We start from the raw sequence: 16,525 nt of genomic DNA, 5'->3' as shown, positions 1-16,525 counted from the left end.
CTGAAATTGACAAACAATTTTCACCAAATGCAAATACCAATGTAGCCAAGATACACAAGCGATAGCCTCCAAAGGCGGCTTATTTATATCTATTCGACAAAAGAACATTTCTATTCTTAATAGGGAAGGGGTGTGTGTGTTGTGTGTGTGTGTGTGTGTGTGTGGTGTGTGTGTGTGTGTGTGTGTGTGTGTGTGTGTGTGTGTGTGTGTGTGTGTGTGTGTGTGTGTGTGTGTGTGTGTGTGTGTGTGTGTGTGTGTGTGTGTGGGGGGGGGGATCTAAATTCCACCCCTTGCCTCTACTTATAAATAATTGTCAATGGCGTTGAGCATGACAACCCCCATCTTGACACTGTGTCGCTGTAATACCTCAGACACACCGATAGGATTGTCAAACGTTTGCCTGTCGACAGTACTTAGCACCTCTGAACCGTGTCAGCAGTCAATCTCTTTTGTGTTCACTCTTTTGTGTTCACACAAAGACCTTAAAATAGACCAAAGCCCCATAAATACTCCATAGATTCCAAGCAAACTGCACTAATTTTGCTTTTTTTTTAATAGAAAGCACTTGTTGATACTAGCCAGAACTACCTAGCAAGATGACGAAGATTTCCAATTTTGGAATGGCAGTGTCAGCCAATCAGCTCCTTTGTTGTTCAACCATTCCATAATGACTGCAGTGGCTACTGTTGTGGCAGTTCACTTAAAAACTAGCAATCATTCAATCTTCTCGTGTAACAGTTGAGATAATGGGACAATTCTGAGTACAACGCATTTCTCCTCTTTGGATTGGGTTATGTTTCCTGAGCCATACTTCATGTCGGCTCCCCCGGTGTCTTAATCTACACAGGGAGCCTGTCCGACCCTAGTGCAGCTGTCAGCGACCGGGTCGGATCTGCTGGCTACATGTTGCTAAGTTCAGTGGGAGGCTGGGAGTTTGTGTTTTCTTGACCAAAGCTTGTTATCATAGTTCAATATTTAGGATCGGCTAGCCACAGGAGGATATTCATTCTCAACACAAACTATTCTCACACTCAGAGTTTTCAAACTGTACTATCTGTCTTTGCTATTCTGCTGCTTCTAACAAGATGAGATTTGAAAGGATTCCCTTCGCAAGACAAGGGGTAGGCTATTACTCAAATACTACAGTACAAAGGAGGTTTTGAAAACTCTGTGACAATACTGTATCCTTGTCTCATTTCCGTTATCTGCACACTGATTTCAAATCAAATCACATTTTATTGGTCACATACACATATTTAGCAGATGTTATTGCGGGTGTAGTGAAATGCTTGTGTTCCTAGCTCAAACAGTGCAGTAGTATCTAACAATTTACAAGAAAGGAATTAAGAAATATATAAATATTAGGACAAGCAATGTCAGAGTGGCATTGAATAGAATACAGTATATACATATGAAATTAGTAAAACAGTATGTAAACACTATGTGACTAGTGTTCCATTATTAAAATGACCAGTGATTCCATGTCTATGTACGTACATAGGGCAGCAGCCTCCAAGGTGCAGGGTTGAGTAACCGGGTGGTAGCCAGCTAGTGACAGTGACTAAGTTCAGGGCAGGGTACTGGATGGAGGCCAGCTAGTGTTAGCTATTTAACAGTCTGGCTGCAGTGTGCCGACACAGCAGAATGCTGATCCTGTACCCAGGACCAGATGCTCCGAACCTGGAGGAGCTAGTCCAGAACCAAGTCCTGAAACAGGAAGACCGGAACCAGGGAGACCAGGATGTGAGGGCAGTGGGACACAACATCATCATCATCATCGATGGCACCTGGAGCCAGGCCAAATACATTTTCCTCAGAAACACCATTCTCCACCAGCCCAAACAGGTGGAATTGCTACAGTCCAATAGGGCACAATGTATTTAGTACAATGTAACCAGGGTACATTACACTGGGGTGTATTGATTAAGTACAATGAAATCAATGTAATAGTCCCAAAAGTGCAAACTACAAGCTAAATCAAGCGCTTTCAAGTATATAAACTCAGCAAAAAAAGAAACGTCCTATCACTGTCAACTGCGTTTATTTTCAGCAAACTTAACATGTGTAAATATTTGTATGAACATAACAACATTCAACAACTGAGACATGAACTGAACAAGTTCCACAGACATGTGACTAACAGCTATGGAATAATGTGTCCCTGAACAAAGGGGGGGTCAAAATCAAAAGTAACAGTCAGTATCTGGTGTGGCCACCAGCTGCATTAAGTACTGCAGTTCATCTCCTCATGGACTGCACCAGATTTGCCAGTTCTTGCTGTGAGATGTTACCCAACTCTTCCACGAAGGCACCTGCAAGTTCCCGGACATTTCTGTCTGGCCCTAGCCCTCACCCTCCGATCCAACAGGTCCCAGACGTGCTCAATGGGATTGAGATCCGGGCTCTTCGCTGGCCATGGCAGAACACTGACATTCCTGTCTTGCAGGAAATCACGCACAGAACAAGCAGTATGGCTGGTGGCATTGTCATGCTGGAGGGTCATGTCAAGATGAGCCTGCAGAAAGGGTACCACATGAGGGAGGAGGATGTCTTCCCTGTAACACATAGTGTTGAGATTGCCTGCAATGACAACAAGCTCAGTCTGATGATGCTGTGACACACCGCCCCAGACCATGACGGACTCTCCACCTCCACCTCGATCCCGCTCCAGAGTACAGGCCTCGGTGTAACGCTCATTCCTTCGATTATAAACGCGAATCCGACCATCACCCCTGGTGAGACAAAACCGCGACTCGTCAGTGAAGAGCACTTTTTGCCAGTACTGTCTGGTCCAGCGACGGTGGGTGTGTGCCCATAGGCGACGTTGTTGCTGGTGATGTCTGGTGAGGACCTGCCTTACAACAGGCCTACAAGCCCTTCAGTCCAGCCTCTCTTAGCCTATTGCGGACAGTCTGAGCACTGATGGAGGGATTGTGCGTTCCTGGTGTAACTCGGGCAGTTGTTGTTACCATCCTGTACCTGTCCCGCAGGTGTGATGTTCGGATGTACCGATCCTGTGCAGGTGTTGTTACATGTGGTCTGCCACTGTGAGGACGATCAGCTGTCCTTCCTGTCTCCCTGTAGCGCTATCTTAGGCGTCTCGCAGTACGGACATTGCAATTTATTGCCCTGGCCACATCTGCAGTCCTCATGCCTCCTTGCAGCATGCCTAAGGCACGTTCATGCAGATGAGCAGGGACCCTGGGCATCTTTCTTTTGGTGTTTTTCAGAGTCAGTAGAAAGGCCTCTTTAGTGTCCTAAGTTTGCATAACTGTGACCTTAATTGCCTACTGTCTGTAAGCTGTTAGTGTCTTAACGACCGTTCCACATGTGCATGTTCATTAATAGTTTATGGTTCATTGAACAAGCATGGGAAACAGTGCAAACCCTTTACAATGAAGATCTGTGAAGTTATTTGGATTTTTACGAATTATCTTTGAAAGACAGTGTCCTGAAAAAGAAACGTTTCTTTTTTTGCTGAGTTTATATTTGACCGTGGTCTGATTATTTGTAGTGTTGAAATGGAGTCTGCTGTGTTGAGTATTTCAGGTACAGTTGAACAATAGTGAGCAGACCAGCCAGTATGTTATTCATTCTCAGCCCTCTAACATCTGTCTGTCCACCCTGGAGTGTGCTGCTGTCACCCTGTCCATGCTAGAGAGGAATTAAGCTATACCAGAAGGTGGGTACACTGTGTACAAGTCATTAAGAACACTTGCTCTTTCAATTAATAATTTCCATGACATAGACTGACCAGGTGAATCCAGGTGAAAGCTATGATCCCTTATTGATGTCACTTGTTAAATCCACTTCAATCAGTATAGATGAAGGGGGGGGAGACAGATTAAGGAAGGATTTCTAAGTCTTGAGACAATTGAGACATATATACAACAAACTGAAGTGCCTTTGATCGAGGTATGGTAGTAAGTGCCAGGCTCGCTGGTTTATGTCAAGAACTGCAACGCTGCTGGGTTTTTCACACTCAATAGTTTCCTGTGTGTATCAAGAATGGTCGACCACTCAAAGGACATCCAGTGCATTGGAGTCAACATGGGCCAGCATCCCCGTGGCACATAGAGTCCATTCCCCGACGAATTGAGGCTGTTCTGAGGGCAGCCTTAACCTTCTGCGCACAGACCCACACCATGATGCCGGAGGGCCCTTTACAACAACCTTCCTGAACAGGGCCAGGTCCAGGGTGTGTTAACCTGTGCTCCTGTCACTGTATGTGACTTGTCATTTCCTCTTCCTGTCTCCGTTGCATCCGCAGCTCCTCCAGGTTCTGTTGAAGCCTCTGCAGGCTCTGTGCTCCTTCCAGCTGCAGCAAGGGGCCCAGGTCCACCACAGCTGCCCTAGATGAGGGACTACTAGGTTGTGTCTGAAAGGAATGGACACCCTGGCCTATCCCTCATGTAGTTCACTACTTTTGACCTGAATGCAATTTCATTTAATTTCTTCCACTTTTCCCAGATGTTTGTGCAGTACACTGCCATTCAGGCTCCCTCAAGGATTTAAAGCTGCAATATGTACGTTTTTGGGCGACCTTACAAAATTCACATAGAAATGTGAGTTATAGATCTGTCATTTTCATTTAAAGCACGTCCCAGAAGCAGTATATCTGTTCTATGTGTGTTGTGTCTATGCTTCCCGTTCTTAAGTTTTACTTTCGGTTTTGTACACCAGCTTCAAACAGCTGAAAATACAATATGTGTGGTTATGGAAAATATATTTCATGGTGGGTTAAATGGTACAATGATTCTATACACTATACTTGCTTGTTTTGTCACATAAACTGAAATTAGGCAAACTATTAGAATTTTAACAACCAGGAAATTGAGAAGTGATTTCTGCATAGTTCACCTTTAAAACAATTGGATCAGAGTGCATGGTGTAGCTACCATAGAAGATATAACTGTTTTATATCTATGCTGGCTACCTACATATTTCCAATCCAATGTGTGGTTATTTTAAATGATGTCTTATTTGTTTTTATACATATGTTGAAATAAATGATGAATAAGAAAAGTGACCGATGTCCTATTTGATTATGTAAAACATTGTGATGGAATGCTGCATGTGAACTAAAGGACATACAGTATTTGACATAATCTGAATCTGAATGAAAAAAGAGTTAGATGCACTATTGTAAAGTGGTTGTTCCACTGGATATCATAAGGTGAATGCACCAATTTGTAAGTCGCTCTGGATAAGAGCGTCTGCTAAATGACTTAAATGTAAATGTAAATAATCCATCCACCCGAGACTGGCGAGGTTAACGCATCCGAAAGCCCGCGGGCAAAACTGATGTTTTAACAGAAAAAGGAAGAATGTTGTATCGCGCCGCTGGTGTAGTGGTATCATGCAAGATTCCCATTCTTGCGATCCGGGTTCGATTCCCGGGCGGCGCAAGTAGTTTGGTACATTTTATCCCAATTTTGTCCTACATTTTGGATGCACATAAAACCAAATGTAAACCATGACATCTGTAGCACAAATATGATTTTGGCCATTCTGCCAGTGCTTTCAACGGAGCCACAGTGCGCATGCGAAGCCGTATATCCGCTCTCTTTCTCCGCCATCTTATGTCGCCTTTCCATTGTTCATTGAAGTTAGCAGGGGTGGCGGAGCTATTTACTGCGCATTAAAACATTTTCGGGATATTGTTTAGTTGACATCAGCAAAATACGGGAAAGGAGCAAGAATCCAAGGTCATCATAGAATACGACACACGTGGATTTTTCGCTCAGGGTTCGATCTCACACCTCGTCGGGAAAATATGATGGACGACGAACAACCCAAGACCCTGTATGTATGAATAGCGGCAAGCTAACTAGCCGACTGACTGTTTATTTTAAGTATCATCATGTAGCGGTGCATGTATCAATTGCATTTTCATAATATGTGATCCGTAATAGTCATGTCAGTCAGTTCTCCACCCTCCTGTTTTCTAGTTGTGAGCCAGCCGCACTGGCTAACTTAGCTAGTTAACATGTCAGACGTGTCCATTTTTTTAGACAAAGCAAAGGCTGTAACGTTATTTTGTTGCGAACACTGTTGCCACTGCACAATAATTTCGAAAGCCACCTTTAAATCTCAACATTTATTGATATTGCGATGTTCTTATTAGCTTATACTACGGGAGTTAACTGTTAATTATTGTATATTTTGGTAATAGCAGCTATTCGAGAGAGACTAGCATGCTGCTAACTATCTTGCTTGCTAACTAACGTTAACTCTTGTCTGCAGCATGCCGGGCCTCTAGTTTCAGTATTATGCGAAYCAATGCTGTTGTCATCAGTCTGATACCTTTCCACACCGGTGACCATACTCTACAATATCTGTGAAATCATAACCTACCTGCTAACGTTGGCTAGCTAGCTACAATTTAACTAGCGACATTGCTCGGCGTACACCAATGACCAATGATGATCTGTGTTATGTTAACCAATGTTCGCTAACTTGCCGTCCATACCGCTACAAATCTGAGATTCAAATTGGGTTTGTCAGCAAACATTTGTATTTCGCAGTTTCGGTGTTGTTACTACAACACTGCCATGTATGATAGCTAATGCACATAGCTATTAGCTAGTTAGTTCAGGAACATAATAAATGTAATGCAATGTGAAAGCGTGGCCTAGTCCTGTCGGATGCCGAATTTCAGTTTCTGGGGCCTAGGCGCCTAACGTTACTAGCTCAAGGAAATTCTAACCGTGAATGTTACTGTATCAATCAATGTATGTTGCTTTTTCTCGCAGAAGACATAAACTGTGACGGTCACGAAATCTCAGGTGTGACAATGTTACAAATAATATGTACAGTAGCTGTAAAAGACGGTCGGGTGTTTACTGTTGCCAAACAGCCCAGCTAACTTTACTTCACTGTTGTTTTTCTTCTTTGTATGGCGCATCCCTGTCTTAGTTTCAGTATCACCTCAGTTGGCTTCTTCATGTGGCCACTGGCTATACCGTGCCTTGCTTGGGCTGGTATCCATTTTAAGACGTGAACTCTCAATATCCCAAATGGGTAAATCCGTTTGAAATCAATAACTTTTTGACAACATCCACTTTGATTTAAACAACAATTTACATACATGTTTGCCCATAGAATACGTTTTCAGAAAGTGGATTTTTGGACTTGTGTGCCAAAACGTTCAGGAGATAAAGGTGCTCAAAGTTGACACTTTGCTTACCCCACCATACCATGAGACATCTATGGAAGCCTGTTCCCACAACCCCCAAAAATGTATCAAATGTATTATGAGATATTAATTCGATATACTTACTGTTTTAGTGCAATGTGCCAAATGCCTGTATTGCAAGAAACACTTTTTTTGAGTTCTATTTTTGGTCTTCGCTCCTTCTGTGCTGTGTGCACTGTGCACCTTCACACACAGAGACCAAGCCCCTCCACCTGTCACTCACAACTAACGACAAAAGATAACTTCTTCCTCTCTGACAACAAGCAATTTAAACTCGCTATTTGTGTTTGAGATTTGGTCCAACAGAATCAGTTATATGCGCACCGAAACACTTAGATACATTATTTGACTGTAATAGACGAGAACTGAATGTTTTATAACGATGCTCTTTTTATGTGTTAACTCCCAAAACGTAGAATAGAGCAGACCCTACTAAAACTAGAGTAACAATGAACATAATTGTGGAAAATGTATGCTCAGTTCTTTTGCTCGAGGCATTGCAGTACCATGTACCACCGGCAGCATTTTCGCCACAGACTTATGTGCTAGCTGTCTAGTCTGCAATGAGCATAAAAATACATATTTATATAAAGAATTGTGAACTAGTTTTCATTCTGAGAAATAAGTATCTTAACTTTTTTGGGTTACTACATGATTCCATATGTGTTATTTCATAGTTTTGATGTCTTCACTATTCTACAATGTAGAAAATAGTAAAACTAAAGAAACACTTGAATGAGTAGGTGTCCAAACTTTAAGTATTCAGACGCTTTGCTATGAGATTCAATTGAGCTCTGGTGCATCCTGTTTCCATTGATCATCCTTGAGACGTTTCTACAACTTGATTGGAGTCCACCTGTGCTAAATTCAATTGATTGGAAATCATTTGGAATGGCACACCTGTTTTATATAAGGTTGACCGTGCATGTCAGAGCAAAAACCAAGTCACAAGGTCAAAGTAATTTTCCGTAGAGCTCCGAGACAGGATTGTGTCGAGGCACAGATCTGGGGAAGGGTACTAAAACATTTCTGCAGCATTAAGGTCCCCAAGAACACAGTGGCCTCCATCATTCTTAAATGGAAGAAGTTTGGAACTTCCAAGACTCTTCCTAGAGCTGGCCGCCCGGCCAAACTGAGCCGTRGGGGGAGAAAGGCCTTAGTCAGGGAATTGACCAAGAACCCGAGTGGCCAGACGGAAGACACTCCTCATTAAAGGGCACATGAAACCCTGCTTGGAGTTTGCCAAAAGGTACCTCAAGGACTCTCAGACCATGAGAAACAAGATTCTCTGGTCTGATGTCACCAAGATTGAACTATTTGGCCTGAATGCCAAGAGTCACGTCTGTAGCAAACGTGGCACCATCCCTACGGTGAAGCGTGGTGGCAGCATTATGCTGTGTGGATTTTTTTCAGTGGCAGGGACTGGGACACCTAGTCAGGATCAAGGCAAAGATGAGCGGAACTAAGTACAGAGAAATCCTTGATGAAAACCCTTTACAGAGCGCTCAGGACCTCCGACTGGGTGCGAAGGTTCATCTTCCAACAGGACAACGACCCTAAGCACACAGCCAAGACAACGCAGTGACTTTGGGACACATCTCTGAATGTTCTCGAGTGACCCAGACTTGAACCCGATCGAACGTCTCTGGAGAGACCTGAAGGTAGCTGTGCAGCAAAGCTCCCCATCCAACCTGACAGAGCTTGAGATCAGCACAGAAGAATTGGAGAAAGTTCTCAAATACAGGTGTGCCAAGCTTGTAGCATCATACCCAAGGAGACTCGATGCAGTAATCGCTGCCATAGGTGCTTTAAAGTACTGAGTAAAGGGTATGAATACTTACGGAAATGTGATATTTCAGTTTTTTTTTTAATACATTAAAATATTCTGCAAACCAGTTTTTTCCTAGTCATTATGGGGTTTGTGTGTAGATTGAGGGACAAAAACAATTTAATCCATTTTAGAACAAGGCTGTAACGTAATGTGGAAAAGGTCTAGGGGTCTGAATACTTTCCAAATGCACTGGTATATGGTGAATCGCCCCTAAGTTTGGGAGAGAAAAAAAATAAGATTTTTAGGCCATATCATCCAGCCCTAATAGTAGGTCATAATTGAGATACTAAGTCACTATTATGAGATATGCATGTCTGGATCATGGACATTGATTCAAACAATTACAAAGCATTCCCCTGCTACTTTATTTGGTTAACAGCTGAGGAATGGGGCGGGAGAAATGTAGCCGTTCTCAAATACATAGACGCAAGGACTCTAAATTTGATAGTTTTAACCATGGTTTGAAGCTATACAGTGTCCGTTTGTAAAAGGGCGATCTGGGATTGGTACATACATTTTTGGACTTTTTAAGTTGTTCATATAGACCTTGAGTGTAACTTAGGGGGCTGGGAGCAACAGTCTTACCCCATCAGAACCTCATGAACCAGGSCTCTACACTGATGTTTTTTACAAGGTGTTGAAAAGTTGGTAGGTGCGCACAAATATTTAGGAGCACAATGAAAAATATTTGAGGTAATGATGCTAGAGTCCTTCGTTTTTCTAAGCACACTGGTGCTCCTAAATTACAATTCCCGGACGCACGGCAAAATATTTAGGCGCATATGCGAGTAAAATGGTTGCACTCTAGAGCACTCAAATTTTATTGGCCACATACACCTGGTTAGCAGATGTTATTGCGAGTGTAGCGAAATGCTTGTGCTTCTAGTTCCGACAGTGCAGCAATATCTAACAAGTAATGTCTCACAATTCCACAACCACTGCCTAATACACACAAATCTAAGTAAAGGGAAGGAATAAGAATATGTAAATGTATGGATGAGCCATGAGATGCAATAGATAAAATACAGTATATACATCTGGGATGGGTATTGCAGATATGTAAACATCATTAATAAAGTGACTAGTGATCCATTTGTTAGTGGCCAAATGGATCACAAGTCACTTTCTTAATGCCAGTTTAATAATTTTGTTTACATATCTTGCACAATCAGCAAATTCATATTTGTATATGTTGTAGTGTAGCTTAGAGACATATTTCACATCTGAAATTTTAGTGTTTTTGTGTTGTGCCCGTCATCGGTTGAGACAATACGATCTTGAATACAGTGGGTCATTTCAATCATAGAAATAGAATTCATAGAATGTACCCTTCAGACCACTGCAATTMAGCTGATACACAATTGAATTGTTATTGAAATTAACTTGTAAGTACTACCACAAAGATGACTGTCAGTCCACCCACCTTCGAATGTCAACTTAGAATATACATTACCATTTCTCTGTGTTCATATGATTTCAATGGGCTTCCTATAGAAGATTGACAGTATAATTTAACAGATATTCCGATTTCAAGTCAACATTCTCTGACGTGTGGACCTCCAACCATCTTTGTGGTACCGTTTTTGACATTTGACATTTAAATTTTTGATCAGTTAAAACATGACACCCACCCTGTATTCAAGAGCATGTTCTGTCTCAACCGATGGCGTGCAAATCACAAAAACGTCAATGTAAAATTGGGTCTAAGCTACAAATGTGAATATTTGAAAAATTATGAGTTTACAAGTTTTTAGATACTCCAGGTTAAATTACAATTTTTATTAAACATTGTTTTCCAGAAATTATAAAATAGTTTGACAACCCTGTTTGTAAGCTTTTAAATGATACTAATCTCAACCGTTTATCTTTTCCAGTGATGAAGACATGGATGTTTCACTGTATGGTGGTGTATGCAACATTGTCAACTTTGAGCACCTTTATCTCTTGAATACTTTGGCATTCAGGTCCCAAAAAGTCACTTTCTGAGCACTTCTACAATCAGCAAATATGTGTGCAAGGTTTTGTTCAAAATGGATGCTGCCAAAAGTAATTGAATTCAAATGGATTTACCCGATGAAAAACTGAATCAGTCAATTCAACCACCTCCTAATGGTAGAATACTGTGCTTTAAAGGAAGAGTTCACCCCCAAAATAACAAACGATTCCAGACTGTTTCATACCTTAGTAACATTGTGAATGGTGGTGAACCATCCCTTTAAATCCAGATCTTCTGAACCACACTTCCTTGTCTTGTCTGCTAAGTGGAGCATCTATTTGTCTTKTATTTGCTGAGCTGAGCCCAGGGTGTCCATGCTGATGTGTTGTCACTGTGCTGCAGGTATGTGGGGAACCTGTCCCGGGATGTGACCGAAGCCCTCATCATGCAGCTGTTCGGCCAGATCGGACCCTGCAAGAGCTGTAAAATGATAGTAGATGTGAGTCACTATCAACCGTCCTATTGTCTAGGAATGAACCTTCTCCAATCAGATTCCCCTATGATTCTGCTCAGAATGACTTAACACTGCGCCGTGTTCAGTTAGAACAAACCCGAAGAAAATGCAAAAAATAATAATATTAGCATTGTGACTCGTTGAGGGGATTACCTCTGCTTTAAAAAAAAAAGTCTCTAGTTTTGTGCCAACCAAACGTTGACCATGACTAGGGGCCTATTCAGTGATCTGCAGCACATAGAACATTGCATAAATGTAATGTGTAGAGCCTATAGAAAAACATACATGACCACACAATTCCCTGTTGAACATGACAGAGGGGAATGTCTGTCCTATGCAATACTGCTTTATCTGGAACACCACAGAATGAGCCCCAGGACGGATTAGCCCAATAGGACAACAGCGTTGACCAATATTAACCAGGTGCCTGTTTAAGAACACATTGTACTGTTGTGAGTCTTACCTCTGCGATTGATTCATATTGGGATTCTGAGTCTGTCACGCGAAATAGAAGAAAGACGTAATGATGATGAATGATCACGGATTTGAGTTATATAGGCTAGCTAGAGCTGCCCATGGTTTACATTGCAAGGCGGGAGACTCAACTAGGCCTACCTTTTACAATGGTAGGATGAAATTCCCAGTTCTGACGTTAAAGTCCCTGTTCTTGTCCCCCTCCAGACGGCAGGTAATGACCCCTACTGCTTTGTGGAGTTCTACGAACACAGGCACGCTGCCGCGTCGCTCGCAGCCATGAACGGTCGTAAAATAATGGGTCAGGTAAGCTATCGTATCTACAGGGTGAGTCGGCTTGGGGAGGTTTGGCCAAAAGACAGGAGGAAGGAGTTGAAGCCAAGTTCAAATCYGCCCCTATCCCCAGACACTTGACTTGATGCAGGTCTGGAAAGGTCGGATGTGTGCGAGCATTATGGCAGACCTATGAGAAGTGTCTAGGGGTAGCGAATTAGGCCCATTGACTGGGTATCACATTGCATCATGGGTATCACACTGCGTCATGTTGTCCGTTCAACCCCAACAGTTTACATTAAACATCAGTAAGTAGGACATGAATGGAAAGGGTCTCCTGATTGGTCAATAATACCACAACACCAGAAGAAAGTTTTGTAGGGTACTTAGGTTCGGTCTGAATGGGTGGTAGCATGTTTTCCAACGATAGGGTACTATGTTCTTCATCCCAAAATCTAGCTTTCTCCATTCCTGGTCTGGTTTTAGATAATACTACATATTCCGTAGATGGCGTTCTATATACATTAGGAACACACTGCAGGCCCCAATCTTGAATTAGTGGGGAAGTTTGACACTGTGTAATTTGACTGAATTAGAGGGTGCCATTTGTTTGGGTTTGAAGCCTGCAGATGTCTCACTGGAAGTAAAACGTCTTGTTCCTTTGGCCTGGGGGGAAATGCTGAACGAACGAGCGTGGAGGAGGGATTGCACTTTAATTCAAACACTGTATGAAACACCTGTTGATAAGATGTTATGGATACCCCAACAAAATGTATGGTTATTTAACTACAAAATGTAGCTTCCTAGTGTTTTTTTTTTTTACGGATTCTGTGCCGTTCCGCTGACCCTGCCGTCCTAGATTGGGTGTCTAGATAATAGGTTCTTCTCATCCTCTGTCCGTACGTTCCGTGGTCTGAGTTCTCGCTTAATCCTACTGGTGGACAAAGCCTCTGGACGTTGCCCATGTAAACGGGTTCACGCTCAGAGGAGAAGACTTGTCATAGCCAATTGGTATTGGCAGCACGTCCCATGACTTTAAACCTGGTTGGGTTGTGAAATCTTTCCAAGTAGTGTCCCCCCATTTAACCCGTTTCAAATAACACTCCTCTACTTCTACACTGCCACCCTTTATTATTATTATTATTGTGTACAATGTGTTCTTTTGCAAATTCCTTTGCATAAAGAATCCAAATAATAACTATACTATATCTCTAAAGACACATTCAGTTGAAAATATTTTATCCTCAACAGGTATTGAAGGACCATTTGAGGAGTAATACAAGTTCGTAAAATTCACTTGTTTGTAAGTCCCTTGTTATTTGGACCTTTTTTTTTTACTTCCTAGACGTTTTGTTCCAAATTTGATTGATTAGACAGTGAGACTGAATTGTGACATAGTCTTGAGTGTGAGCAGGCTTTCCCTCTATCATTGTGTGACTACAACAAGCCCTCTGATCGGCAAACAGACGGACACGTGTGCTGTCCAAGTAAGGCTCGCTTTTCACCCCTCTTTCCGTCTCTTTCTCTCTGTCTCTTTTTCTTTCTCTTTCTTTTCTTCAGGAGGTCAAAGTGAACTGGGCCACAACCCCTAGCAGCCAGAAGAAAGACACAAGCAGTGAGCAATATCTCCCTTAATACTTTGACACGGGGGGGGGGGGGTAGGCTAGACTGTGCATTCAGAGCACATTTATGTTATCCGAGAATATTCCAAGAATTGTTAGCATTAGTGCCTAAGATGAGTTGGCTATATAAAAAAACGTATTATACATATGATTCTGTGTTCAGATCACTTCCACGTTTTCGTCGGAGACCTCAGTCCTGAAATCACCACGGATGACATCAGAGCTGCTTTTGCCCCCTTTGGGAGGATATCGTGAGTGTTCTCTCTGCTTCTCCTTACCCAAGTTATTATCTCAGTTATGCTTATTCAAAACACTACGAAGATTGTGACTATTGATTGAACAGAAGAGAACAACCTGTACTCACAGCATTCATCTGTCAAATATGTTCTCTACAGATCTTTTTCGCGTATCTCTCAAGAAGCAAGTATTCACAACACTTCTTAGAATCCTACTTATCAAGTGCTTTTCAGCAACGTGAGGCGATACCTCCCTGGACAGAAACCCAGGGAGACGGTGGCAAGGGAAAACTCCCTAGAAACACTGCTCCATAGGATTGATTCCGTGGCCAGAGGCCATAACTTGCTTTAGTCTTGCTAACAGTAGTATTTCTGTCTGTTCGTAGTGATGCCCGGGTGGTGAAAGACATGGCGACTGGCAAATCTAAAGGCTATGGCTTTGTGTCCTTCTTCAACAAATGGGTGAGTGTCCCCCACCACCCTCAGCTTACTGCTCACTCTTGGGTTTGTGGCTTGTAAGAAATCATTAGCGTCGGCGCAAAGAGTGTGAGCCTCCAATCCTTTGTTGTCTTCCCCCCCCCCCCCTCAGACAACAGCCATCAATGTTTAGCCAAGCATATACCACTCTGTAGTTCATTTGCTACTTTGGTGTAGATAAGGTTTAGACTCTAGGTTATACCTTGATTACTACCACCATGCTTTATAAAGTCTGTGGATATTGGAACTGACTGAGTGTGTGTGTGTGTGTAGGATGCAGAGAATGCCATCCAACAGATGGGAGGTCAGTGGTTGGGAGGACGGCAGATCAGGACCAACTGGGCCACCAGGAAGCCCCCTGCACCCAAAGCCACCTACGAGAGTGAGTTAGACACACACACCTCTCACTGCTCCAAAGAATGACTTGCGCACACCTGCTGGCATTGGATACAAAAAAAGAGTGTCTATCTATTGTCATTCAAGTTTTAAACGACTCTTCTATTCCTCCCCCCTTGTGGAGCAGCGAACACAAAGCACCTGTCGTTTGAGGAGGTAGTGAACCAGTCCAGCCCCAGCAACTGTACCGTCTACTGTGGAGGAGTCACTGCAGGGCTTACAGGTATATAACTACCTCAGGGTTTCCTTTAGGAAAATGGACAACGTGACCAGAAAGGTTTGCCAAAAGGGGAAACTATTCGAAACGGCGCACCTCATGCACGCGGTATGTGACCGAGATGAAAATCTAAAGATGCAACAAACTAGGATGGGTTGCTAATATGACTAGGATTGTGCTTTTGGACAATGAAAGAAAGTTGTTTATAGAACTGGAGAAAATTGGCGAATGAAGAAGTCTTTCATAGGGAGCGCGTGGCAAAAAGGCCTAACTGGTTATTGAGTTGCAGCCACCAGCGAAAAGCATTTTTTTTATTTTTATGTGTGGCGGTAACGTGTCTTGAGTATAATTGAAAATGTTGAGACAAGAAGGGGAGGGGTTTGTGGCGAATATAGCCTATAGGCATCTCTCTCCAATATGCATGCGCTCTGCTCTCCGGACTACACTCTGCTGTTTCCCGCCAATTCTTGTGCATTTGTTTCTGGTGAATTGTTTGCCCTTTGTTTGTTTATTTTGATCAATTCCCCATTTACATTCACTGCATGACATTCACTGTATGTGGACACGCCTTCAAATTAGTGGATTCGACTATTTCAGCCACACCTGTTGCTGAGAGGTGTGTAAATTCGAGCACACCGCCATGCAATCTCCATAGACAAACAATGGCAGAAGAATGGCCAATACTGAAGAGCTCAGTGACTTTCAATGTGGCACCGTCATAGAATGCCACCTTTCCAACTAGTCAGTTTGTCAAATTCCAGCCCTGCAAGAGCTGCCCCGGTCAACTGTAAGTGCTGTTATTGTGAAGTGGAAACGTCTAGGAGCAACAACGGCTCAGCCGCGAAGTGGTAAGCCACACAAGCTCACAGAACGGGACCGCTGAAGCACGTAGCGTGTAAAGATCCTCTGTAACACTCACTACTGAGTTCCAAACTGCCTCTGGAAGCAACGTCAGCACAAGAACTGTTCATCCTCGCTACAGTATAGCTAGTAGCCCCCCTCTCTCCTCGCTACTCGCTACAGTATAGCTAGTAGCCCCCCTCTCTCCTCGCTACAGTATAGCTAGTAGCCCCCCTCTCTCCTCGCACTACAGTATAGCTAGTAGCCACCCTCTCTCCTCGCTACAGTATAGCTAGTAGCCACCCTCTCTCCTCGCTACAGTATAGCTAGTAGCCCCCCTCTCCTCGCTACGCAATAGCTAGTAGCCCCCCTCCTCTCTCGCTACAGTATAGCTATAGCCCCCCTCTCTCCTCGCTACAGTTATAGCTAGTAGCCCCCCTCTCTCCTCGCTACAGTATAGCGTTAGCCCCCCTCTCTCCTCGCTACAGTTATAGCTAGTATAGCCCCCCTC

General features: G+C 43.1%; 1 protein-coding gene, 1 long non-coding RNA gene and 1 other non-coding gene across 4 annotated transcripts in view; all 3 read left to right on the top strand.

Moving 5' to 3' along the window:
• The first annotated feature begins 5,337 nt into the window (after positions 1-5,337).
• trnag-ccc (transfer RNA glycine (anticodon CCC)) lies at positions 5,338-5,408 on the top strand. The gene has a single exon. It is a non-coding gene; the product is annotated as a tRNA-Gly (tRNA).
• A 138-nt stretch (positions 5,409-5,546) lies between these two features.
• The window catches only part of LOC111963898 (cytotoxic granule associated RNA binding protein TIA1), a 20,897-nt gene continuing 9,918 nt past the window's right edge, over positions 5,547-16,525 (top strand). Inside the window, exons 1-9 of one of the 2 annotated variants that reach the window (XM_023987463.1) lie at positions 5,547-5,708; positions 5,748-5,805; positions 11,368-11,464; positions 12,161-12,259; positions 13,787-13,841; positions 14,012-14,099; positions 14,471-14,546; positions 14,835-14,943; positions 15,085-15,180. In XM_023987463.1, coding sequence (XP_023843231.1) covers positions 5,777-5,805; positions 11,368-11,464; positions 12,161-12,259; positions 13,787-13,841; positions 14,012-14,099; positions 14,471-14,546; positions 14,835-14,943; positions 15,085-15,180 — 649 coding nt within the window. In that variant the 5' untranslated portion in view covers positions 5,547-5,708; positions 5,748-5,776. The remainder of the gene's footprint in view (positions 5,709-5,747; positions 5,806-11,367; positions 11,465-12,160; positions 12,260-13,786; positions 13,842-14,011; positions 14,100-14,470; positions 14,547-14,834; positions 14,944-15,084; positions 15,181-16,525) is intronic. The other variant, XM_023987462.2, reaches the window with a different exon arrangement.
• The window catches only part of LOC139027742 (uncharacterized), a 6,002-nt gene continuing 5,636 nt past the window's right edge, over positions 16,160-16,525 (top strand). The window contains exons 1-2 of the long non-coding RNA XR_011479859.1: positions 16,160-16,334; positions 16,435-16,475. This is a non-coding gene — a long non-coding RNA (uncharacterized lncRNA). The remainder of the gene's footprint in view (positions 16,335-16,434; positions 16,476-16,525) is intronic.

This window comes from Salvelinus sp. IW2-2015, linkage group LG5, assembly GCF_002910315.2.
Source record: "Salvelinus sp. IW2-2015 linkage group LG5, ASM291031v2, whole genome shotgun sequence".
Classification (NCBI taxonomy): domain Eukaryota; kingdom Metazoa; phylum Chordata; class Actinopteri; order Salmoniformes; family Salmonidae; genus Salvelinus; species Salvelinus sp. IW2-2015.
The sequence above is the reverse complement of the archived record's forward strand: the minus strand, read 5'-3'. Positions and strand labels throughout refer to the sequence as shown.